This window comes from Erinaceus europaeus, chromosome 4, assembly GCF_950295315.1.
Source record: "Erinaceus europaeus chromosome 4, mEriEur2.1, whole genome shotgun sequence".
Lineage (NCBI taxonomy): Eukaryota > Metazoa > Chordata > Mammalia > Eulipotyphla > Erinaceidae > Erinaceus > Erinaceus europaeus.
The window spans coordinates 41,942,263-41,965,912 of record NC_080165.1 but is presented as its reverse complement, the minus strand read 5'-3'; the positions used below and the strand labels follow the sequence as shown (position 1 = coordinate 41,965,912).

General features: G+C 37.0%; 1 protein-coding gene across 1 annotated transcript in view; it reads left to right on the top strand.

The window, feature by feature from the left end:
• Positions 1 to 23,650, top strand: part of CDKAL1 (CDK5 regulatory subunit associated protein 1 like 1) — a 603,322-nt gene that overhangs the window by 477,848 nt on the left and 101,824 nt on the right. The window contains exon 14 of the mRNA XM_060190801.1: positions 12,865 to 12,927. Coding sequence (XP_060046784.1) covers positions 12,865 to 12,927 — 63 coding nt within the window. The remainder of the gene's footprint in view (positions 1 to 12,864; positions 12,928 to 23,650) is intronic.

The following is a 23,650-nucleotide window of genomic DNA, read 5'->3' as shown; positions in this document are numbered from 1 at the left end:
GTAAAAATACTTTAGAGTCAGGACAGATTTATTTTTATTTGCCTGATATCTTCTTTGTAGAGTTTTCATTGAAATTATTAAAAGCACCTTATAAAGGAAAAGCAGATGAGGGTTTTGAAGAGTGTACCCACTTCCCTAAGTATTTTCTTAAATTTTTAAGCACCAGCCATAATTTCACATCATCAGTTTTCTAAATGATTTCTGAATTTTGAGTTTCATTGTTTAAATTCAAGGGATCTGTTTTTCCTTATCATTGATTTTGAATGATTAGTGTCATCTTAGAAACACCATCCAAATATGTACAGTATGAAAGTGAGATGATTATTGAGTACAGATGATGTTAACTGCTGTAATTAAGCTTCTGATGCTTCATACACTGATAACAAAATAAAGGTTCAGCTTTATTAAATTATCTTTTCATTTGTTTTTCAGAAGCACTCACCAACTATGGGACTAAGTATATAACAGCTAGTTCTCTACAGCCAAAGCATCAATATGCCCAAGAGGAGTTCCTGCATGAAATATGCTATAAGTAAAAGAAGAGGTCAGGAAATAAAACAGAGCTACAGATACAGATTAAGAGTGAAAATGTATAATGGAATATATAATCCAGGATGATTTCTCAGCTGAAAGACAGTGAGAACTGATCTACAAGAATAGAGGTTTGCAGTTGGAAGAGATTTTAGGGATAACCTTGGCTAGTGATTCTTTTTTTTTTTTTTTAATACAAACCACTAAGTCTTTTATTACATCAATTTGTAACAGTTTTTTTTTAATTTTTTTTTATTTAAGAAAGGATTAATTAACAAAACCATAGGGTGGCTAGTGATTCTTAACTTTGATTAAACACTGAAAAATCCAAGAACTATTAAACAATACTCGTATCTAGATCTCATTATGCAAATTGAAGCATCATAGGGATTACGACTGTAGCGCCTGTGTATTTTAAAGACTACTCAGTTAATTCTAACCTGCAACTCAAGGTAGAGGATTACTGGCTTAGTCCAACAGCCTTATATGAAATCCAGAGCAGATACGTGATCCAAGGTCAGGGAGTCCGTGTTTTCTTGGATTTTCCTTCAGTCTTCTCTCATTTTCTTTCTTTAGTATTTATTTGTTTATTTATTTATTTATATTCAGACAGATAAAGTGAGAGGGGAAGGAGAGAGGAGGTGGGAAGAGAAAGAGAGACACCTGTAGCACTACTTAACTACTTGTGAAACTTCCTCCCTAAAGGTGAGAACTAGGGGGTTTGAACCCGAGTCCTTGTGCGTGGTAATGTGTGTGCTCAATCACCACCATCTCTCATATTCTTTTTTTTTTTTTATGTTTTTTGTATTTGTTATTGGATAGAGACAGAGAGGAAATTGAGAGAGAAGGGGGGATAGAGAGGAAGAGAGACAGAGAGACACCTGCAGACCTGCTTCATTGCTTGTGAAGCGACTCCCCTGCAGGTGGGGAGCCGGGGGCTCCACCGGGATCCTTATGCCGGTCCTTGCGTTTTGCGCCACCTGCGCTTAACCCGCTGCACTACAGCCCAACTCCCCATCTCTCGTATTCTTTTCTCCTTACTCAGTGTGTGATCACATTCCCTTTCCTGTTTTAAATTATATCAATAGACTTATAACTCCCAAAGTTAAGACCTACATCTTGTTTTTAATAGCATGCCCTTATATCTGAGTGCCTTCATGCTGTCTTTTCAAATTTAAAGTGATCACTACGTCATCACTTCTAAAGCTTCCCCTCTGTAGCTGGGAACTAGGGGCTTGGACCAGGCCCTGACTCTTGATAGCTTGCACACTCTTCTACATGTGCTACCACCTGGCCTTATCAGTTATACTTTCTTAAATTTTTTTGTCTGGGACCAGGCAGTGGCACACCTGGTTAAGTGTACACACTACAGTGCAGTGCTCAAGGACCCAGGTTCAAGCCCATGGTGCCTACCTGCAGAGGGAAAGCTTCACAAGTGGTGGTGAATCAGGGCTATAGTTCCCCCCCCCCTTTCTTTCTCTCCTTCCCTCTTCTCTCCTTCCCTCTCTCCCTCTCTCCCTCCCTCTTCCCCTCCCCCTTCAGTCTCCATCTTGCCTCCCCTCTCAATTTCTGTCTGTCTTTACCCAACAATAATTGAAAAAAATTCAAAAAATTTTGTTTTAGTGATTGTTCTACAGTTTGCAGTATTTTCTTATACCTGATCCAAGTAAAATTTTCAGTTTTACATAGCATAGTACAACTTTATGGGTACTTTGAATACCATATAATAACAAAATAAACCTAATTCCTTCCTTTCATCTCTTACATTATTTCTCTTACTCATTTCATAGGCATAATCAGATACATGTGGACATTATTTTGAGCAAAGTTATTAGATCAACTAAAAATAAGAATTAGAAAAATGTTTTATTTTCTTTATCATTTACTGCTTCTTTAATGTTCTTATATTTATGACTTGTATTAGATTCCTTTTCTCTAAAGAACTTACTTTTAACATTTCTTGCAAGGGTGGCTTACTGGCAACAGTTTCCCTCAATTTTTATTTGTCTGTGGAAGCCATTATTTCTCCTTTATTTTTGAAAGACAGTTTTTAAGGTACTAAATATTCCATCCCACTCTCTTTGTGTTTGTATAGTTTCAAAGAAGTTGTATATAATTCTCACATGGTAAATATCAAGAGTTTGATAACATAAGGTATATTTGATAAATGTTTTATGATAAATGTTTTAAAACACCTTCATCACACTTTGTTACAAGAACTTAAAAAAAATAGATTTGCATTTCAGTGTACTAGCTTTTGGTTTCTGGTTCCAAGTACAAGGAACTTAAAAGTTGCCACTCCATTTCAATAGCAGAACAGACTGAAAAATGATTAACTCTCCTGGTCCAGAAAACAAAGAAAGAGAAAGGAGACAAACTGTTGCCCCCATCCCCAAACTGAAAAGTCAAGAAGACAAATTTATATAGACAACATAAATTCTTAGGCTCAGGAACTAAGTTATTACAGAAACTGGTACCAGAATAGGAAAACCTGAATGTGTTTTCTGGAGGAGTAGTGCAGACAACCTTGTAAGTAAAACACTCTAGAAAAATTCAGTCATAGAAATATTCAGAGATTTGTTTCAAGAAGTTCAACTCACTGAGAAAAATTCCCTTCAGCAACAGACAGGGATAGGGGAGAAAGATACTATCTGACATACACCAGATCACTCAATTTTTATTTCCAAGGCCTGCCCTCAGGGGAAACCAGTTAATCAGAGCTTAATTTGCTGGGATATTGAGACAAACTGACTTGAGAAAGATAAGTTCCCAACCAATACTGTCCCACCTAATAGAGGAGAGAAAAACTAAGAAATACTTGTTAATTTTACAGTTTAGAGGCATAGGCATAGATAGATTCATTATATGATTAATACATAGTCAAAGAAATATAGGCCATTTCATGTATAAATGTAGTCAGATAGTTATAGAAATACTAGACATTTCATGCCCTTGGAAGAACTATTGTAGCTTCCAGTGGCGGGAATGGATGATATAGAACTCTGGTGGTGGGGATTGTGTGGAATTATATGCCTGTTATCTTATAATTTTGTGACTAAGTCACTAATAAAATTTTAAAAAGTCACTGATAATCAACATTCACAAATATATAGACTATTTCTCCTTTACTCATAGCTTGTCACTATACTCTATTTATAAACATATATTGTATATCAAATCTGGCTATCAACAATTACAAGGTATATCAAAAACAGCATGATTTGAAGAGACAGATCCAGCATCAAAAGCAGATATAGTGGAGATACTAAAATTATCAGACAAGGGATTTACAGCAATTATGGTTACTGTGCTCAGTGCACTGATAAAGCAGATATCATGCAGAAATGAATATGTAAGATATATATTGTAAGCATAGTCATGGAAATCCTAAGGGAAAACATTGTAAAAATAAAAAAACACTATAACAGGGTGCCAAGCAGTGGCACATCTAGTTAAGCATGTACATTACAGTGCGCAAGGACACAGGTTCAAGCCCCTGTCCCCACCTGCAGGGGGAAAACTTCATGAGCCATGAGGTAGGGTTGCAGGTGTCTCTCTGTCTCCCTCTCTATCTCCTCCTCCCCTCTCAATTTCTGTCTCTATCCAATAAATAAATAAACAAACAAACAAATAAAACACACCATAGCCGGAAAGAGGAGTGCCATTTGATGGATTTCTTTTAAAATTTTTTTTAAATATTTATTTTATTTATTTATTCCCTTTTGTTGCCCTTGTTGTTTTATTGTTGTAGTTATTATTGTTGTTGTCGTTGTTGGATAGGACAGAGAGAAATGGAGAGAGGAGGGGAAGACAGAGAGGAGGAGAGAAAGACACCTGCAGACCTGCTTCACTGCCTGTGAAGCGACTCCCCTGCAGGTGGGGAGCAGGGGTTCGAACCAGGATTCTTATGCCAGTCCTTGTGCTTTGTGCCACCTGCGCTTAACCCACTGCGCTACAGCCCGACTCCGGACTTTTTTAAAAAATTTATTTAAGAAAGGGGACATTAACAAAACCGTAAGATAGAAGGGGTACAACTCCACACAGTTCCCGCCACCCGATCTCCATATCCCATCCCCTCCCCTGATAGCTTTCCCATTCTCTATCCCTCTGGGAGTATGGACCCAAGGTCATTGTGGGTTGCAGAAGGTGGGAGGTCTGGCTTCTGTAATTGCTTCCCCGCTGAACATGGGCGTTGACTGGTCGATCCATACTCCCAGTCTGCCTCTCTCTTTCCCTAGTGTGGTGGGTCTCTGGGGAAACAGAACTCCAGGACACATTGGTGGGGTCTTCAGTCCAGGGAAGCCTGGTTGGCATCATGCTAGCATCTGGAACCTGGTGGTTGAAAAGAGAGTTAACATACAAAGCCAAACAAATTGTTGAACAATCATGGACCCAAAGGCTGGAACAGTGGAGATGAAGTGTTGGGGGGTACTCACTGCAGACTCTAGTGTACTACTGCTTTCAGGTATATATTTTGCCCTAGTTTATGGATACATGTGAACATATGCTCTATCTCAGGGGACCTGGTCTATATCTAGGTTTTGGGACTTTGTTAGGAAGTGAACCACCTGGGATGGAATTAGAGAATACTATGAAAGGAAATGTCTCACCTGAGTGATGAAGCTGAAGGGTTGTCATTCCATACATGAAGTCTCTGGACACAGTCTGAGCTGAAGCAAGTTGAGGTGGCACTCGTTGCATTGGTTAGGCTGCGATTGACAGATGCAATATTACTTGATATGAATTGGGAGAAGCATGCGGGAAAGTGGGCCCCACCCTAAGGTTCCAGGACTGGGGGAAATATAGGCTCTATAGTGGAAATGTGAGGTTCTTGCTGTCTTAGGGTTCAAAAAGAAAATGGATAGTTATTGTTATAATCACATTATTTGGTGATTTTGTTGACTTTCAAAAGTCCTGGGGAGTCGGGCTGTAGTACAGCGGGTTAAGCGCAGGTGGCGCAAAGCACAAGGACCGGCATAAGGATCCTGGTTCGAACCCCGGCTCCCCACCTGCAGGGGAGTCACTTCACAGGCGGTGAAGCAGGTCTGCAGGTGTCTATCTTTCTCTCCCCCTCTCTGTCTTCCCCTCCTCTCTCTGTTTCTCTCTGTCCTATCCAACAACGACGACAACAACAATAATAACTACAACAATAAAACAACAAGGGCAACAAAAGGGAATAAATAAATAAAATAAAAAATATATATATATATAAAAAGAAAAGTCCTTTTGTTAGGGTTTGCTGTATAATACCCAGTATCTTGTATATAGCTGTGCCACCCGTTGCTTCTGATCTACCTGGTCTAGGCTTTTGAGAGAGTCCCTATATCAAAGACTCAGCCTATGAATTAGAAAGACTCAGTCAGTGTTTTAAAAAGATCAAGACATACAATCAATTTTTTCCCCTCTCATTTTGATTAACTAGTGATTTATATGACTACACTTTAATAGGAGTGTACATAAACACCATTCCCACCACCAAAAGACTTTGTCCCATCCCACCTACCCACCCCCGCAACCCACTCTGCCTCGAGAAAGCCGAATGTCCACCCTCCCCCTCACCAAAGGGTTTTTACTTTGGTGCCCTATGATGGACTTATTAATGAATGGCACAGTTAAGAAAAGAATCTATAAGCTAGAAGATATATCAACAGAATCTTAAAAAAGCGAAGAGAATAAACACTGAGAAAAACAGAACAGAATATCCAAGGACTGTAGAACAACAATAAATAGTGTAAAAGTTTTTGTAATGGAACAACTAAAAGGAGAAGAGAACAAAAAGAAAAAAATGGGTGAAGTACTTGAAACCATAATAACAGGGAACTTCCTCAGATTAATCTTTACATTTTTGAGAATCCGTATTTAAAAAAAGAAGCCCATAGTGTTAATACAGCTTCGCATTTTAATAACACTTTCATTTGAGAAAGCTTCAATGTCCAAGTAGAGCCTGTGCTCAGAAAATACTGAATTACTTTGGGATACCAGAAAATTTAAGTTGGTAGATGGTGTTACAATTCCATTTGATTGTGTAACTTCGGCTCAAAATACAATTTCTCCTCACATGTGGAGCTTCTTTCAGCTCTCAGCCCTGTTGTGTATCTTTGGCATAAATTTGAAATGATAGCATTTTCTGGAAACCTGAACTGTTAAACATTCCCCCGGGAGGTCTAATGTTATGTTTGATTTTGTCTGCAAGGAATTTTTCAACATATATATGAAAGGGGGTTACTTGGGTTTTCTGCCCATGGAGAATGAAATCTAAAAATAATTAGGAACTACCTGGAAGATGGATATTTGTACATGTTTACTTTTTGAGAAATCTAGAAGTTTTATCAAATTTGAATATCGTCTTGCCTTTTTAAGTATTTATTTAAGTTTTTATTATTTATTTTCCCTTTTGTTGCCCTTGTTTTACTGTTGTAGTTCTTATTGTTGTTGTTGTTGTTGCATAGGACAGAGAGAAATGGAGAGATGAGGGGAAGACAGGGGGGGGGAGAGAAAGAGAGACACCTGCAGACCTGCTTCACTGCTTGTGAAGCAACTCCCCTGCAGGTGGGGAGCCAGGGCTTGAAGCAGGATCTTTACACTGGTACTTGTGCTTTGCGCCACATGCACTTAACCTGCTGCACTACCGCCCGACTCCCTGCATTTATTTAATTTAATTTAATTTAATTATTATTTTGGATGGAGACAAATTAAGAGAGAAGAGAAATAGAGAGACAGACAGACAGACAGACAGACCTGCTTATGAAGCTTCCCCACTACAGGTGAGAACCAGGTACTTGAACCTGCATCCTTGCACACTCTTTTCAGATGTGCCACTTCCCAGCCCCAGTTATCTCATCTTTTAAACCCAATTTAAGCCTGCGAGATATGACATGTAGTTGCTTTTTAACATCCTCTCATCTCTCTGGCCTTTACTTCAGGATTAATGATGAAGGTGACTTGAAGTTGCTTTGTTCAGTTCTGGGAGAGATGTTTTTCATAGTATTGTTCTTTGACCACCCTCATTATAAGTTCACCACACAACTTGTTTAACATGTTTACTTTTTAAGCATTTGTGAGTTAACAGGTGGTTGCATGGTAAATGTTTGTTTTAACAGGCTAAAAAGTGGGAGGTAGTTTAAACACATGTTATGATGCAATAGGAAAATGATCAATTATTTCATTTTTGGCTCAGCTTTTAGTTTCAGTTAAAATTGCTGATAGCAAGATTCAACAAGTTTTGTAGCATAATACTTTTAACATTGTCTACAAATGAGGAACTGACTTAGTAGTAATCGTGGCTATGCTTTAGTTGTTGTACATGAAATGAACTTGGTATTGGTGTTAGAAATTAGTGTAAATCCCAACTAACTTGGTTATAATAATGATTATCTGTTACCTTTTTAAACTCGTAAGACCATAAGAAACCTTCCCCATTCTCGTTAAAATCTGTATTTCTCCCAGTCCTGAGATCTCTGGGACTTTGCTTCTCCTCTTGATCTCTTACCATGTTATACTGCCTCTACTGACTTCAACTAAGTCAACACAACCATGTCATTATGCCATGTTATTGCTGCCACTGCCTTCTTGCTTCATATTGTATCTAAAAATGGCAAGCCTAAGATGTCAACCTTCCAACTCCAATAATCTGCCACCAAGTTGCAGATAACTACCGTGACTTCATTCTGAACTCCCTGGGCAGGTGACCTCACCGGTGTGTTCTGGAACCTCACCTCTCCAGAGCCCTTAAAGATTTATTTCCAAAAGCAAGTGTGGGCTGAAGTAGCCTGTGGGCCATTATCTGTTAGCTCTTAGTCTGGAATCCAGAAAACCCATCACTGTATGACCCAGTCCTTACAGGAAAAAAAAAAAAAGTGGTTTTTAGTTAACTAAACTAATATAGATATCCTTCATACATATAGTCAAGATTTCATTGTATTTCTACACAGTGCATTGAGCAACAAATTAAAAAAAGGCATTCTTTCAGGCAGGGGAGATAGTATATACTAAGAGACTCTTATGCCTGGGGCTACAAAGTCACAGGTTCAACCCCCTGCACCACAATAAACTAGAGCTGAGCAGTGCTGTGGTTAAAAATAAATAGATACTGGGAGTATGGATCAACCTGTCAATGCCCATGTTCATTGGAGAAGCAATTATAGAAGCCAGACCTTCCACCTTCTGCTTCCCACAATGTCCTTGGGTCCATACTCCCAGATGGTTAAAGAATAGGAAAGCTATCAAGGGAGAGGATGGGATACAGAGTTATAGTGGTGGGAACTGTGTGGAGTTGTACCACTCTTATCCTATGGTTTTGTCAGTGTTTCCTTTCTATGAATAAATAAATAAATAAACAATCACAGGAGAAACAAGTGACAAGATCAAACTATATCAAACTAAGATCAATTTATATCAATATATATATATATATATATGGTTAAAATTAACAAATAAGTAAGTAAAAAAAAAACAATTTGGGAGTTGGTGGTAATACAGCGGGTTAAGTGCACATGGCACAAAATGCAAGGACTGGTATAAGGATCCCTTCACAAGTGGTGAAGCAGGTCTGCAGGTGTCTGTCTCTCTCCTTCTCTGTCTTCCCCTCTCCTCTCGATTTCTATAATATGAGCACTTAACCAGGTGTGCCACCACCTGCCCCCCCCAATTTCTGTCCTATTAAAAAATAATAATAATAAAATAATTCTTCCTTCACTGTCTTCTTTGGGACTAGTCCAAATGCATTAATTACTTACCATTTATACTATTCATCATTCCTAAATTAACGTGAATGATATAGACATTATTTTGGCTATGAAAATGCAAAACCTACATACAAAAGATCACTTTAAATAATTTATAAATATTCATTGCCAACTCAAACTCTAAGTTCAGCCATTTCTGGGCTCACCAGTCCTTGGGCTATCTCCTAAGTCAGATACTGATTTGCTGCCTGTTTTATCTCCTCTGGCATAATTTCCTTTTGAAAAAAAAAATTCCCCCAGTGTTTTATATTAAGTCGCCTACCAAAGGAAGTGTTAGTATTCATCATTTTACTTCTGACTGAAGTATGAGCCAAGGATTGTAAGTATAACTAAGTGGGTATGTGGAAAGGAAAGAGAAAATTATAAACTAATGAAAAATTTGGTGAGCAAATGACTTGTTCAGAACAGATTCCAGGGATCACAGAGCCAAGGGACTCTTTCCAATCCATTAGAGTTGCATCTCTCCACTGGGGGAAAGGAGTATTAAATTACTTTAGAGTTGGCTGATCAGATATGGACAGTGGAGGATAATCCAGCTGGGCAGCTGGGAAGGATGCTGTTAGTGATTCAGAATGTGGAAACAAGAGAAAGTGGTCAGAAGGACTGCCAGGTGGAATTATGTCTCCAGAGATCATTCTACATATGGAAACTAATCTATGGGAAAATACTGAGAATACACAAATGATTCTAAAACAGGGTCCTGATTAATATCAAATTCAACTTCTTAGCAAAGAAGCTACAAAAGATTGTGTAAAATAGACTCTGCATACCTCTCTGGTATTGAGAAATTAAGAGAAGCCAGATCATGTGGGTGCATCAGTTTAAAGGAAGGTACTAGGAGGTCAGGTAGTAGCACAGTGAGTTAAGTGCACATGGCATGAAGCAAAAGGAGCCTGGTTTGAGCCCCCCAGCTCCCCACCTGCAGGGGATCGCTTCAAAAGCGGTAAAGCAGGTCTGTAGTTGTCTATCTTTCTCTCCCCCTCTCTGTCTTCCCCTCCTCTCTCCATTTCTCTCTGTCCTATCCAAACAACAGTGACATCAATTACAACAAAAATAAAAACTATAACAAAGATAAAACAACAAGATCAACAAAAGGGAGAAAAAATAGCCTCCAGGAGCAGTGGATTCATGGTGCAGGCATTGAACCCCAGCAATAACCCTGGAGGCAAATAAATAAACAAACAAATAAATAAAGGAAGGTACTACTGCATTTGGAAACATGAATACCAAGCAGACTCTCATAAGTAAAGGTAGAAGGTTGACTACCAGAGCTACCTGGGAGTTGTATTAATAAAATCAGAATAGAACCAGAAGCAAAATGATGGCAAAATTAAATATATATAAGCCCATACATGACAGAATTTGTAATATTTGTTTATGAGAAATGATTTTATAAAAGAAAATGCGAGAAGACCTCAGGATTCCTCAGTTTTGGCATATGGCAGTGCTGGGAATTGAACATGGATGCCATTGAGACCTCAGACATGCAAGTCCTGTACTCTAATGCTGAGCTGTCACCTTGAACACTTCATAGAATTTTAAGATGATGTGATTAGCTAACACTTTAATATACAAGAAACGCATACATCTAAATGAATACTAACATACATTCTGTGATTAGTTGCTAGGAAAATGCTTACTACGTGTTTTGAAGATAAAAGTTGGTAAATTTAGAAATGCTCTAACCTTTAAATGAGAAAGAGACTTCTTGAAATTTCTAAATTAAACTGTAATCTGTTCTTTCATTCAGATTGATTTAGTGTAGGGAAAGGTAAGTTTGGGTTATATCAAAGTGATAAATGTGTACACTATTTGATCCTGCAACTAGACTTAGGTAAATTTTTTGTTGTTATTGTTGTTTGTTTATTTATATTGAAAGAAAGAGACCAGAGCACCACTCTGACATGGGGTGCTGGAAAATGAACCCAGGGCCTCAAAATACACCAGTTATGTGCTCTACTGCACAGCTACAAATACAGGCTACCCATCTTTTTAAAAACACATACACTCTCGAGCTGGCAAAGATTATAATTATATTTAAAAAAATGAAATTAAGCACTGTAGAAAAAATTTCACATTTCAGCAGTTCTTAGATTTCTGAACTCTGTGTAAGGGATTATAGATCTGGTTCTATATTCATTTAAGTTTGGTAAGAATAAATTGTGAAGTGGAAGAAAGTAAATTTCAAACCAGTGTATATATAATGATCCTTCTTCTTGGAAAGCAGTGATATAATCAGTTGTGAGCGTAAGGTATATGCATGGAAGGTCTAAAACTATATACAGAATTGCTCATGGTGGTTAGACAGGCTGTAGTAAATCAGTAAATAAGCTACATCTTACAGTCAACTCTAATGAAAAGATCCCCACTTTATCAATTTCACAGACATTGGGGAGCCAGAGGTGAAAAAGGGACTTGAGAAGTGCTTGGGTTCAGCTTGAAACAAGCACTTCAGTGGAGGTAAAGAATCTTCTCTTTTCATTACTGTATGTGAAACTTAACTTGCCACAGTTATAGCTACTACCAGCTATGTGCCCATCATATTGGGTATATCCGTTTAGTTGTTAAGTAAGTAGTGCCTGGTATGTATGAAACACTATGACGGATACCAGTGATAGAGCAAAAGTGGCCTTACAGATTCAGGCTCAAGCACACAGGCACAGGCTGATAGAAAAAAGACTGAAGGAGACATATTCTTCATTATTATTTTTTTAATCTTTTTTTTTTTTTTTTTTTTAACCAGAGCACTGCTCAGCTCTGGCTTATGGTGGTGCGGGGGGGGGGGGGGGGGGGAATGAACCTGGGTCTTAAGATCCTCAGGCATGAGAGTCTCTTTGCATAATCCATTGTGCTATCTACCCCCACGGCATATTGTTTAAATAGGTAACTTCTTTTTAAGCAGACAGTTGGTGTTGCCGTGACTTTGAAAGTGCTCTAAATTATTTAGAGCATCTTCTTCTTTTTTTTTTTTTAATATTTATTTATTCCCTTTTGTTGCCCTTGTTGTTGTAGTTGTTGATGTAGAGAGCATCTTCTTTTTTTAAAAAATTATCTTTATTTATTGGATAGAGACAGATAGAAATCAAGAGAGAGAGAGAGAGAGAGAGAGAGAGAGAGCTGCAGCACTGCTTCACCATTCACAAAGCTTTCCCTCTGCAGATGGGGAGCTAGGGGCTCAAAACCTGGGTCCTTGCACATTGTAACATATGCACTCAATCAGGTGCACCACCAGGCAGCCCCTAGACTTCATAGTTTATGAATGTATAACTCAAGACCACAAAAAGATAGAGTTCTTCAGGATGCTTAGTATTTAGTTATGAGAACTTCTATAAAGAGCTTATCTTTTCACTGTGTGACAGTGACACAGATTGTCATGAATAACCTAAGAACTCTGGTCTTCTAATTGTGTCCATGTGTTTTAGGTTGATGGCATCTTACTTTGCACAAAGGAAGATTCTTTAAATAAGCAATATCTTAATGTAATAGGTGAAGGAAGGGAGGGAGGTGGGAAAAGGAAGGAGGTAGATATATACACATGGACTTATTTTTGCAACCTGTCAACTTAAATGTTTAACATTTACTTCCACAGAAAAAGCAAAGAACAAAAGATCTTTCTCGGGTGTTCCATTCTTACAATCCATATGGTCACAAGGTAAGAGAACTATGTTATTTATTTATTGGGTAACAAAAATATTGAATATAAAGCATAGTTTTCACCAGTGGATATAATTTTGAAGTACCTTTGTTTACTTTTGAATTGGTAGTTAGTTGAAATATGAACTGCCAGCTCTTAGTTCTTTATTGCGCCTGTTCAAAAGTTTTTTTTTTTCCAAGTGAAAACCTAAACAAGAATTATCATATGACATTTTACCTGAAATATTCACTGCCAAGAGTTTGCCTCCACAGAACACCAAATGACCAATGATGCCTGTGAATCCATCCTGTAGTTTTACAGTTTGGGGATCAGTTCTATTTCATTTGTAATCTACTACCTATATTTGAAAAATTCTCAGACATCCCTTATGAACATTTCACCATGTATTTGTAAAAGATAGTTCTCTTAAAGCATACAAACACACCTAGTCCCCTCACCCCCCCCCCTTTTTTTTTAAAGAAAAAGTTCGGGGCAAGAGTAGGTAACATAATGACTACGGAAAATAACTCTCATGCCTTAGGCTCCAAATGCCTAGGTTCAGTCCCCCACACTACCATAAAACCAGAGTTGAGAAGAGTTGTAGTAAAAAAGCAGAAAGAAAGAAAAAAAAATTCAATACTACATCATCATGAAGAAGTATGCTACAAGATTTCTGAGACATATAAAGCTTTTATACCATATAAGGTTCCAGTATGTCTAATTGGAGGTGATTTCAGAAACAATCCAAAAAAAAAAAAATCACGCAGTTGAAATGTTAATATAAACTTAAATCTTTATCTGTGAAATTATAGGAGACATGTGGTGGGGATTTTTTAACTAGCCAAAATAACTAGTGTGAAAACTACTTTTCTCAGTTGAGAATATGGAGATGTTTGGATTCAAGAGTTAAAAAATGTGCCAGTTGTTCATAGTAGTTGAAATGATTTGAATAGCTTCTGGTGTTTCTATAGTGACCAATTGACTTAAACACCAAAAACTGCAAAAGAAGTGTTTGTATCCCATGTGACTATCTTGCTATATACTACTCAAGGTTGTATCATTCCAGGTTTCATTTCTTTCTTTTTTTTTGTTTTTGTTTTTGTTTTTTTTTTTAGTTAAATCACTCACTTTGTTAAATATAGCAATATCTTTGAAAAAAAAAAACAGTTAAGTCTGACAATATAGATAGAAGGCATAGGCTGATAAATAAAAGGAATGATATCGCACAGGCTTCTGAAAACTTTTGTTTGTTTGGTTTTTGTTTGTGTTTGTTTAAGATAAAACCATTTAATTAATGCAAGTGCAGCAGTGGCTGAAGTTAGCATTTAGCATCAACACCTACAAAAGGCTTATGACAAATCAAAGGCTTTGCTTGCTTGACTAAATTATGTCCATTTGTAACATTTTTTAATTCTCACTTAAGGGAAATTCCACTGTTCTTTTATTAGAACTCTTAATGGAACTAAACCATTTGCAGTGCTACCAGCTTCCTCTTCATATCCTTTGTGGCATTGTATCAAAGTCACCCCAGATTATTTTGGCTTCTTATGAAGACTCCATTTTTCTCCTAATTAGTCACAAAGCAATAAGAAATTGGATTTAAAAACTAGATGGAGTTCCTTTTAATCATTGCTTTAATATTCCTAATAAATTATTGTGTGTAGCTTGACTATTATAATTTTTGAATCTACCAAGGTTTAACATTTTGGCATTCCTTTTTATTCTGCTTGTATAGTAAAGGTAAAGGAGATAGTTACCTTCCAGGCAGTTTCTGATCTCTTCAAATCCTCCACCCATTTTTCCAAGCCCCTTCAGGCAAGTCCTTATAGGGTGTTCTATTCAATAGAGCATCACTCAGCAAGGGGGATCAAACTTGGGACTCAGAGCCTCAGACACAAAAGTCTTTTCCATAACCCTGACCTCAACCAGCCAAGTCTGTTGTCTTTTATTGATCAGAGTTTCCATAAAGACTAAGAATCACAGGATTTGATTAACATATATGTTATTGCTTTCAATCTTAGGATTATTTTTTATCTCTTTATACATGTAGTAATAAAGGGTAGTGGTTCAAGTTACTTTGTCATTTTAATCACCTTTAGTATTCATTTTATTTACTTATTTTTACCAGAGCACTGCTCAGCTCTGGCTTATGGTGGTACAGGGGATTGAACCTGGGACTTTGGAGTCTCAGACATGAGAGTTGCTTTACATAACCATTATGCTATCTATCCACCCCACCTCACCCCCAATATTCAAACTGAGGGTATTTATTTGTTTTACTAGAGCACTGATTAACTCTGGGTTTTGGTGGTGCGGAGGAATGAAACTGGAATCTCTGGTGAAATTGAATCTCTGGTGCCTTGGGCATGAGAGTGTTTGCGTAGACATTATGCTATCTCCCCAGCCCTCCCCTAGTTATATTCTATCAATTTTCTAGGCAGATAGGCCTTGGTATAAAATGTTTTCCAAGGGCAGGTGTAGATAGCATAATGGTTATGCAAAGGGACACTTGTGCCTGAGGCTCCAAAGTCCCAGGTTCAATCCCCTGTACTACAATCCCCTGTACATAAGCCAGAGCTGAGCAGTGAGTGCTCTGTTAAAAAATAAATTAATTAAAAAATAAAATATTTTTCAATTTGTGTTAAATATCTCAGCTCAGTAAAAAATTTGGACTTATCTTTAGGAAAAACATACTTATTTCATAAGTAAAAGCTTACATAAAGTAAAATACAAGCCATTTTGGATTTGCTCCAAGAAAGAATTCAAGATGTTTGTGTGTGTGGGTGGGGGGGGTGGTAAAATGAGATTGACTCTATGTAGCTGATTATTGAAAGTGATGGGTTTAAGATTCATTGGTTTCATCTAGTTTTTTCTTCCCCCTACTTGATTATGGTTTTTCATAATAAAAAAAATGCGAAAAGTAAAATAAACTAATGTCAACTCTTGGGAGTGAGTATTGTAGTATTCTTTTCCCCACTAGCTAGATTCTTTTCATTGTTAATCCTCTCTCTGTGTGTATGTATGTAAATTTATACCAAAGAAAGAAAGCTCAGCATTTCAGTGGGTTCATTATATGCTGAGTAAACTCAGGAATGCAATTCCTGTTCTTAAGTTGGCATAAATTTCTGGGGCTTTAGCTCAAATTATAGTGGGTCACTTAAAATGATAACGTTTGCTTATAAGAAACTGTTAAAACAGTTGTAATTACAAAGCTTAGTTACAACAACTGTTTTGTACCCAGTGAGTCAGTTATATTTGCTCTTTCCTCCCATAACCAAGATTGCTTCTGTTTGACCCCAGACACAGGAAAGTCACCAGGTTAAACAAAGGTGTTTGAGTGAGACCAGGTGCATTTCTTAAGCATAGTCTAATAACATTGTTTATATAGCAAATGGTGAGTTGGCTTTCTTTTATACAGTGTTGCAAAAACAAATAAAGCTTAGAGGTAAAATGTGCACTCAGAGTAAGTATTGAGAACAAAACCCAACTTATTTATTTATTTATTTATTTTTATATTCTAAGAGTAGAAAAATTTCATTCTGGACTGTTATCTTTACTACCAAGTCCACTAGGTAGTGTTTCAGATGTTCTTCTAATAATGACTTTTATAAATGTACTTGGCAAAAATTGGTTCCCATTTATCTGCCATAATAATAGAGGCCATTAGCAAGCAGTAATTGGATTGTATTTTGGTCATTATTTTTTCCTTCTGTTATTTCAATAGATAGGTAACAAATATGACTTTTTAATTTCTAAAAGCTCATCATACTGCCAGGAAAGCTTACAAAGCAAAATGCTTTCTAGGTCACAGAAAACTAACCCAGAGTTGAATTTTTTTTCTTTGAGTAAGTCATGAATAAGTAGATCAGATTATACTTAAAACATTTTTATTAAGGCTATCCAAGTCAGCTTATGCTTTCTGCCTTTTGGCCTGAGGAAAATACTGCAATGCATACTAAAGACATCCTTTCTCCTTTCCTCCTTTACCTCCTCCTCCTCTCTTATGGCCTTGTCTTTATTTTTCTTCTTGCTAGGTTTATCACAATTATAAAAATTTATAAAATTATATAAATTAAAATGTACATAAATTATAAAATCTAGGTTTATTAGCTATTCACCTATGTTTGTAATCTGTTAATATATAAACTATTATACAATATGATAGTGTTTAGAAGAAAAGAGTTGTAAAATTTTGTTTAGGTCTGTAGTGTTGTTGTTTTTTTTTTAAATATCTATGAAGTTGAATAAATTACTAAACAGTTAATCTATATAATTTAATATATAGTCATTTGACTGTTAAAATTGTTCCTTTAACAGGCTGTCACTATTGCAGATTCTGTGTTTTGTGAAATGACCTTTTCATTGTCCTTTAGTGACTTGTTATTTTGGCAGTTGTCTACATATATAAACATAAATCAATGAATAGCCCTAAGAAGAAACATTATATAGTTCCTGTTCTGATATAGTAGGCTTCTCTTTTTCTTTTAGTGGCTAGTGTTATACTGTTGTTTTTTTTTTCATATGTAGACATGTATTAGTTGAACTGTAAACAAATTCGTGTGTGACAAAAATAACTACATTGATAAGTTTGTATATGAACAGAAAACGAACATTGATATTTTACTCAGCTAGAAGTCTTTTGTGCAGCAGTGATCTCTACTATCTAAAACACAACTGCCTACCTTCAAAGAAGCCAATCTGGCAGGGTGAAGACCATCAACATTTCTTTTTCTTTCTAATTCATTATTTCTTCAGCCCTCCATTCAAAAGCAGTCAGCGTTTAAAAATATATTAAAAATATATTTCTTATAAACATAGTTGTCTGGTGTCCAAAGCCTAGTTAGTCAACCCTAGCAGCCATTATTAGAAGGTGGTTATTGCTTCGGGCAGCCAGAGCCCCATTAAGAAGTGGAAAGAATACGAAATGAAGGCAAGGCCAAGGTCATAAACGCATGAGCCATTAACAGAGGAACTCTAAAAGTCCAGCTGCTCAAGACCACAGAATGTGAACCTAAACACCCCTCTATAACTTAGTAAAATTAATGAGTCTAGTTAATATCAGGACATAGATGCTTTATTTAAAAATAGTAGAGCTGCATCTAACCTAATTTATAAATACTATAATTTTACAAATATAATTTGTTTATCTTAAAAATTCTCTCAAGAGCAAAGCGTTCTTAATAAGTGTACATAAGTATATGCCTACAGAAAGTGAAAATAGCCAAAAGATGTTGAACTTAACGTTGGCAGGTAGAAAAAGGGCAGAACTGTGTCTAAACACAGAGATGAGACAGAGAGGGGACACCAGAGTACTGCTCACCTCTGGCTTTTGGTAGTGTGGGGGCCTGAACCTGATAACTTTGGAACTTCAGGCATAAAAGCCTTTTTCATAACCATTACACTATACCCCCACCTCTGTATTTTAGGAAGTGTGGATTATGATAATACACATTAATGTTTTAATTAGTATTGCAACTAAAATGTATTTTACTGACTATATATATTTAATATATATCTTTCTCATTAAGCATATATATAGTCAGTAAAATACATTTTAATTGTAATACTATTTAAAACAGTAATATGTATTATACTCCATACTTCCTAAAACTACTTTAAGATCTGTTGTTAATAGAAACACATCTGAAAATACTTATATACTTGAATATAATGAAATTTTATGATAGAAATATAAACTAGGGTGCCAGGAAGTAATGCACCTGGTTAAGTGCACATGGTGCAAAGCGCAAGGACTAGCTTAGGTATCCCAGTTCAAGCCCCTGGCTCCCCTCCTGCAGAGGGGTTGCTTCACAGATCTGAAGTGTCTATCTTTCTCTCCCCTCTCTGTCTTCCCCTTCTCTCTCCAGTTCTCGCTGCCCTATCCAACAACAACAGCTATAACAACAATAACAACAACAAGGGCAACAAAATGGGGGAAATGGCCTCCAGGAGCAGTGGATTCATAGTCCAAGCCCCAGCAAAATCCTGGAGAAAAAAAAAAAAAAAGAAAGAGAAAGAAAGAAAAATAAATGTAAAATAGTGGTTTCTATGACTTTTGTAGGGCATAAGATTGCAAGAATATATCTATTTTTGAGTCTCTGGGGAAAAGTCATAGATAATTTCACTGTAAATTCTTCCCCCTAAATACTAGGAGTCTCTTAATATCAAATTTCATATATACATATATACCTTAAGCATAAAGGATAGTTTCATTTCAGAAATCATGTCTTGATTAATATTTCTTCATTAATCAGATTAGTCTAGTGGTATAAAATAACAGAAGTCATACTACTCAGTTCTTTATATTTGGAGAATAATGGCCATTCGATTCAATCCCAGAACAGCCACCGTGTTGTCAAGGCTTCATTATCTCCTGTGCTCTGAATAACATAACGTAGCAACAGTGTGCTTTTGAGTTGTTCTTCTGGAGAGGGAGATGTGAATTTGGATTATTGCCTGCTGGCCCTGTAGAGCTTTGAGCTATCTGCTGTCTGGAAATAGCAAATTCAGTTTTTAATGGATCCGGCACTCTATGATAGCCAGATTTTCATGGCACGTGCACATATAAAGAAACAAGTTATTGATTTGGCATGTTTATGCCATGCTTAAAACGGCTCTTTGCAGCAGATTGTCCAAAACCATTTGTACACTTATCTCTATTTCCCATCTTTGACTAAAAAATGTTTTGGAAGTAATCAGGGGGATGTTGCCAAATAGCAAGAACAATTGGATAAATGTCTAATTGAGTTCCATTATTATTATATTGACAAGTCCTTATACTACAACCATGCTCATGTTATGAACTTGAAATACACAGAAGTGAGCATTTATTTTTTTTTATTATTTTCTGGTTTATTTTTCTACTAGTGATTTAATATTGATTTACAAGACGATAAGACCACACCTTATAGTATAACTCCACACCTTGCCCACCACTAGAGTTCTGTGTCCCCATTCCTTCCATTGGAAACTGCATTAGTTTTCCCAAGGTCACATATAGGGTTGACTATTATTTCTGTAGCTATCTATCTATATTTGCCCCCCCCCCCCCTTTTCCCTATGGTCCTGCCTTCTCTTTCTTTCTAAGTCACACCTTCTTTCTCTGGGTCCTGATGGAATTGGAACTTAGCCTTCTGGAAGTATTGACCAAGATTTTTTTTTTTCATCTTTATTTATTTTATTTGATGGGGACAGCCAGAAATTGAGTGGAAGGGGGATATAGAGAGGAGAAGCAGTACTGCTTCATCACTCTTGAAGCTTTCCTGCTACAGGTGGGGACTGGGTGATTGAATCTGCTCCTTTTGCATTATAACAGTTGTGCTCAACTAGGTGTTATACCACTCATCCCCATGGCCCAAGGTTCTTTATGGGGTGCAGAAGGTGAAAGATCTGTCCTCTGTAATTGCTTCTTTGCTAGTTTGGGAACACATTGGTGAGGTCATTTGCCCAGGGAGTTCTGAATGACACTTTAGAAGCATCCGCAACATGGTAACTGAAATACAGGAAGATATAAAGCAGGACAAAATGTGTAATGAACAGGAACCATTAAGTAGGGATAGAACAGATAGGAATATCCATTTTAGGGTGGATAGAAGCTAGGAAGTCTATTTTAGGTATGTTCTTAGGGGCTCGTGATTGTGATAAGTTTGCCTGAGTTTGATAGCTAACATGCAGATGGACTAAAAATATTGTTTGGGAGAAGTGAGCATTTCTATCATATTACACCAATGTCTTCCTTCTCAAGGTGACCATATTAATAGTTACTGGAGATGCAGACATGGTTTTTGCTTGAACAATGTATTGTTTCTACTTGAACAATATATATGACTTTCCACTTAATTAATTTTATTTGTGGCAATTTGATCCAAAGATAGTTTCCCAATTTTTAATTCTCCTCACTTTGTGACTCAGGTTGAGTAGCAGATCATGTTTTCTTAGCCTTAACTAATACTATAGCCTGCTTTTTTCTCATTTCTTTTTAAATTTTATTCTTTATTTTGATAGAGACATCCGGTAATCAAGAGGGAAAGGAATGCTAGAGAGGGAAAGAGACAGAGAGATACCTTCAGCTCTGCTTCACCACTTGCAAAGCTTTCCCCCTAGGGGCACGTGGGGACCGGGGGCTTGAACATTGTAACATTGTCCTTGCACATTGTAACATGTGCCCTCAACCAGATGCGCCACCACCCCAGCCCCCTTTTCTCATTTCTATCTAGTATAGTATTATGTCAAGAATTGAACATTTATTTTGTATGTTGGTTTAATTCATTTTTTAAAATTATCTTTATTTATTTATTGGATAGAGACTGTCAGAAATTGAGAGGAAAGGGGGTGGTGATAGAGAGGGAGAGAGACAGACACCTGCAATACTGCTTCTCCACCTATGAAGCTTTCCCCCTGCAGGTGGGAACCAGGAGCTCAAACTGGTGTCCTTGCACATTGTAACATGTGCGCTCAACCAGGTGCACTACCACCCCACTCCTGGTTTAATTCATTTTTTTTTTTACCATATCAGAGATGATTGTATAAAAGTATGTATGACTGGCATATATGTTAATTCTTTTAAAATAATTTATATGTGGCCCAGGGGATGGCACAGTGGCTAAAGTGTTGGACCTGGGTGCATGAGATCCAGAATTTGATCCCCAGCAATGATATGTACTGGTTCATATCCTCCATAAATAAATACTTACAAAACAAAATAAAAATTACAAATATATTTATGCATATACACACACACACTTTTTGTGCTTTGCCTGTTACTCTAGGGATTGATGAGAAAAATGAAGTCTGCAATGGACCTCCATTACTATTATTGTTATCATCATTATTATTACTGTTGCTGTTAGTATCATTTTTATTCGTCAACTGTTTAAAGCATGCCACATAATAACACTACTCTGAAAGATTTACATATATACAAAGCCCTATTTAATCTTTAATTCTTACTTTCTTCCTAATTTATAGATGAGAAACTGAGATACAGTGTGATTAAATAACTTCAAAGTCACACACTAGTATAACAGTCTAACTCCAACCTCTTTATCATAAATACCTAAACATGTACACTGTAAAAGGTTCTAATAAATAGTAATTTGACAAACAGCAAATCAAAGTGAAAATGGGCCTGCTTAACTCTGCCTCTCTTTTCCTAACTTCAAGTCTAAATCTAATTAGATAATTCCAGTAGGAATAAATAGAGAAATGGGACAAAAGTAGAAATGGGGAAAAGCATTTAGGATTCCACTGAATCTCCCTATAAAGCAGACAGTAAAGTAAATAAATAAATGAAAAGCCACTCTAAAAGCTATCACCCTGAATTCCACTCTTCTCCCATGTGATTAATTTATGATAAACTCAGGGTAAGGAAATTTGACTTAAGTGAGTTCAGGACTAATATAATCAGAGACTAACAGGTGACTATCTGGTACTCTGTTACTACTCAAGCCCTGTCTACCTTGCTTCACTCTATAAGCTTTTACTCTGTAAGTTCCCCCTAAGGGCGTGGAGAAGGGGGACAAATTGTCAGCATAAAGAATCACTGTTTAAGAACCAGCATAGCCAGGAATGTCCACATCAGAGAAGTAGAGAGGCTAAAACATGGAGAGTGATTAAAAAAAGAGCATTTACCCAGTTGTTCCTAAAGCACAGAGAGTGATGAGAAAGGTTAACTTTCTTTTCTGGATAAGAAAGGTGCAAAATCCTTTGTTAATTTTCAGTATAAAAGTAGTTATCAAAAGTCCCATAATCTACATAGCTATGAAGTTATTGTATTTTCAGATTATTTAGTAAGTCTCAAAGTATTCCTTTTCAGCTGCCACTAATTGTTTGACTCAGGTATTGTTTGACTCATATGACTGATACTACAGTTAAAACAAGATCCTACATTCTCTGTCACTGTGTAATGGTGGAAGTACATACCCACCACAGGAATATGGACATTATTTCTTTAATCTTTTTTTCAAATTTTTTATTAGTGATTTGATACTGATTTACAAAATCATGAGATAATAGGGATATAATTCTATGCCATTTCCACCACCAGAGTTCTGTGTCCCCATTCCCTACATTGAAACTGCAGTAGTTCTCCAGAGGTCACAGATATGGATCAACCATTATTGCTATAACTATCTATATTTATATGTATTTGCCCATTTTTTTCCTATGGTCCTACCATCTTTTCCTTTGTAAGTCACACTTATGTACTGCTTCTGAATGTCTTTTTTCCCTCTTCTCTCTGTGGGTACTGGTGGAATTGGACTTCAGAGCTCTCTTGTCATCTAATATTTCCCCCCTCTGGGAGACTGGACCTTAATTCTTTTTTTTTTCCCTTTCATTTGTCCTTTTTTTTTTTTTTGTAGTTATTATTGTTGTTGTTGATGATGATGATGTCGTCATTGTTGGATAGGACAGAAAGAAATGGGGTGAGGAGAGGAAGACAGAGAGAGGGAGAGAAAGACACCTGCAGACCTGCTTCACTGCTTGTGAAGCAACTCCCCTGCAGGTGGGGAGCCGGGCACTTGAACCGGGATCCTTACTCCAGTCCTTGTGCTTTGTGCCACTTGCGCTTAACCTGCTGTGCTACTGCTTGACCCCCTGGACCAGAATTCTTTATGAGGTGCTGAATGTGGGAGCTCTGGCTTCTGTAATTGCTTCTCTGCTGGACATGAACATTGGCAGGTTGGTCTATACTCCCAGCCTCTATCTATCTTCCTCTAGTGGGGGGAGGCCTCTGGGGAGG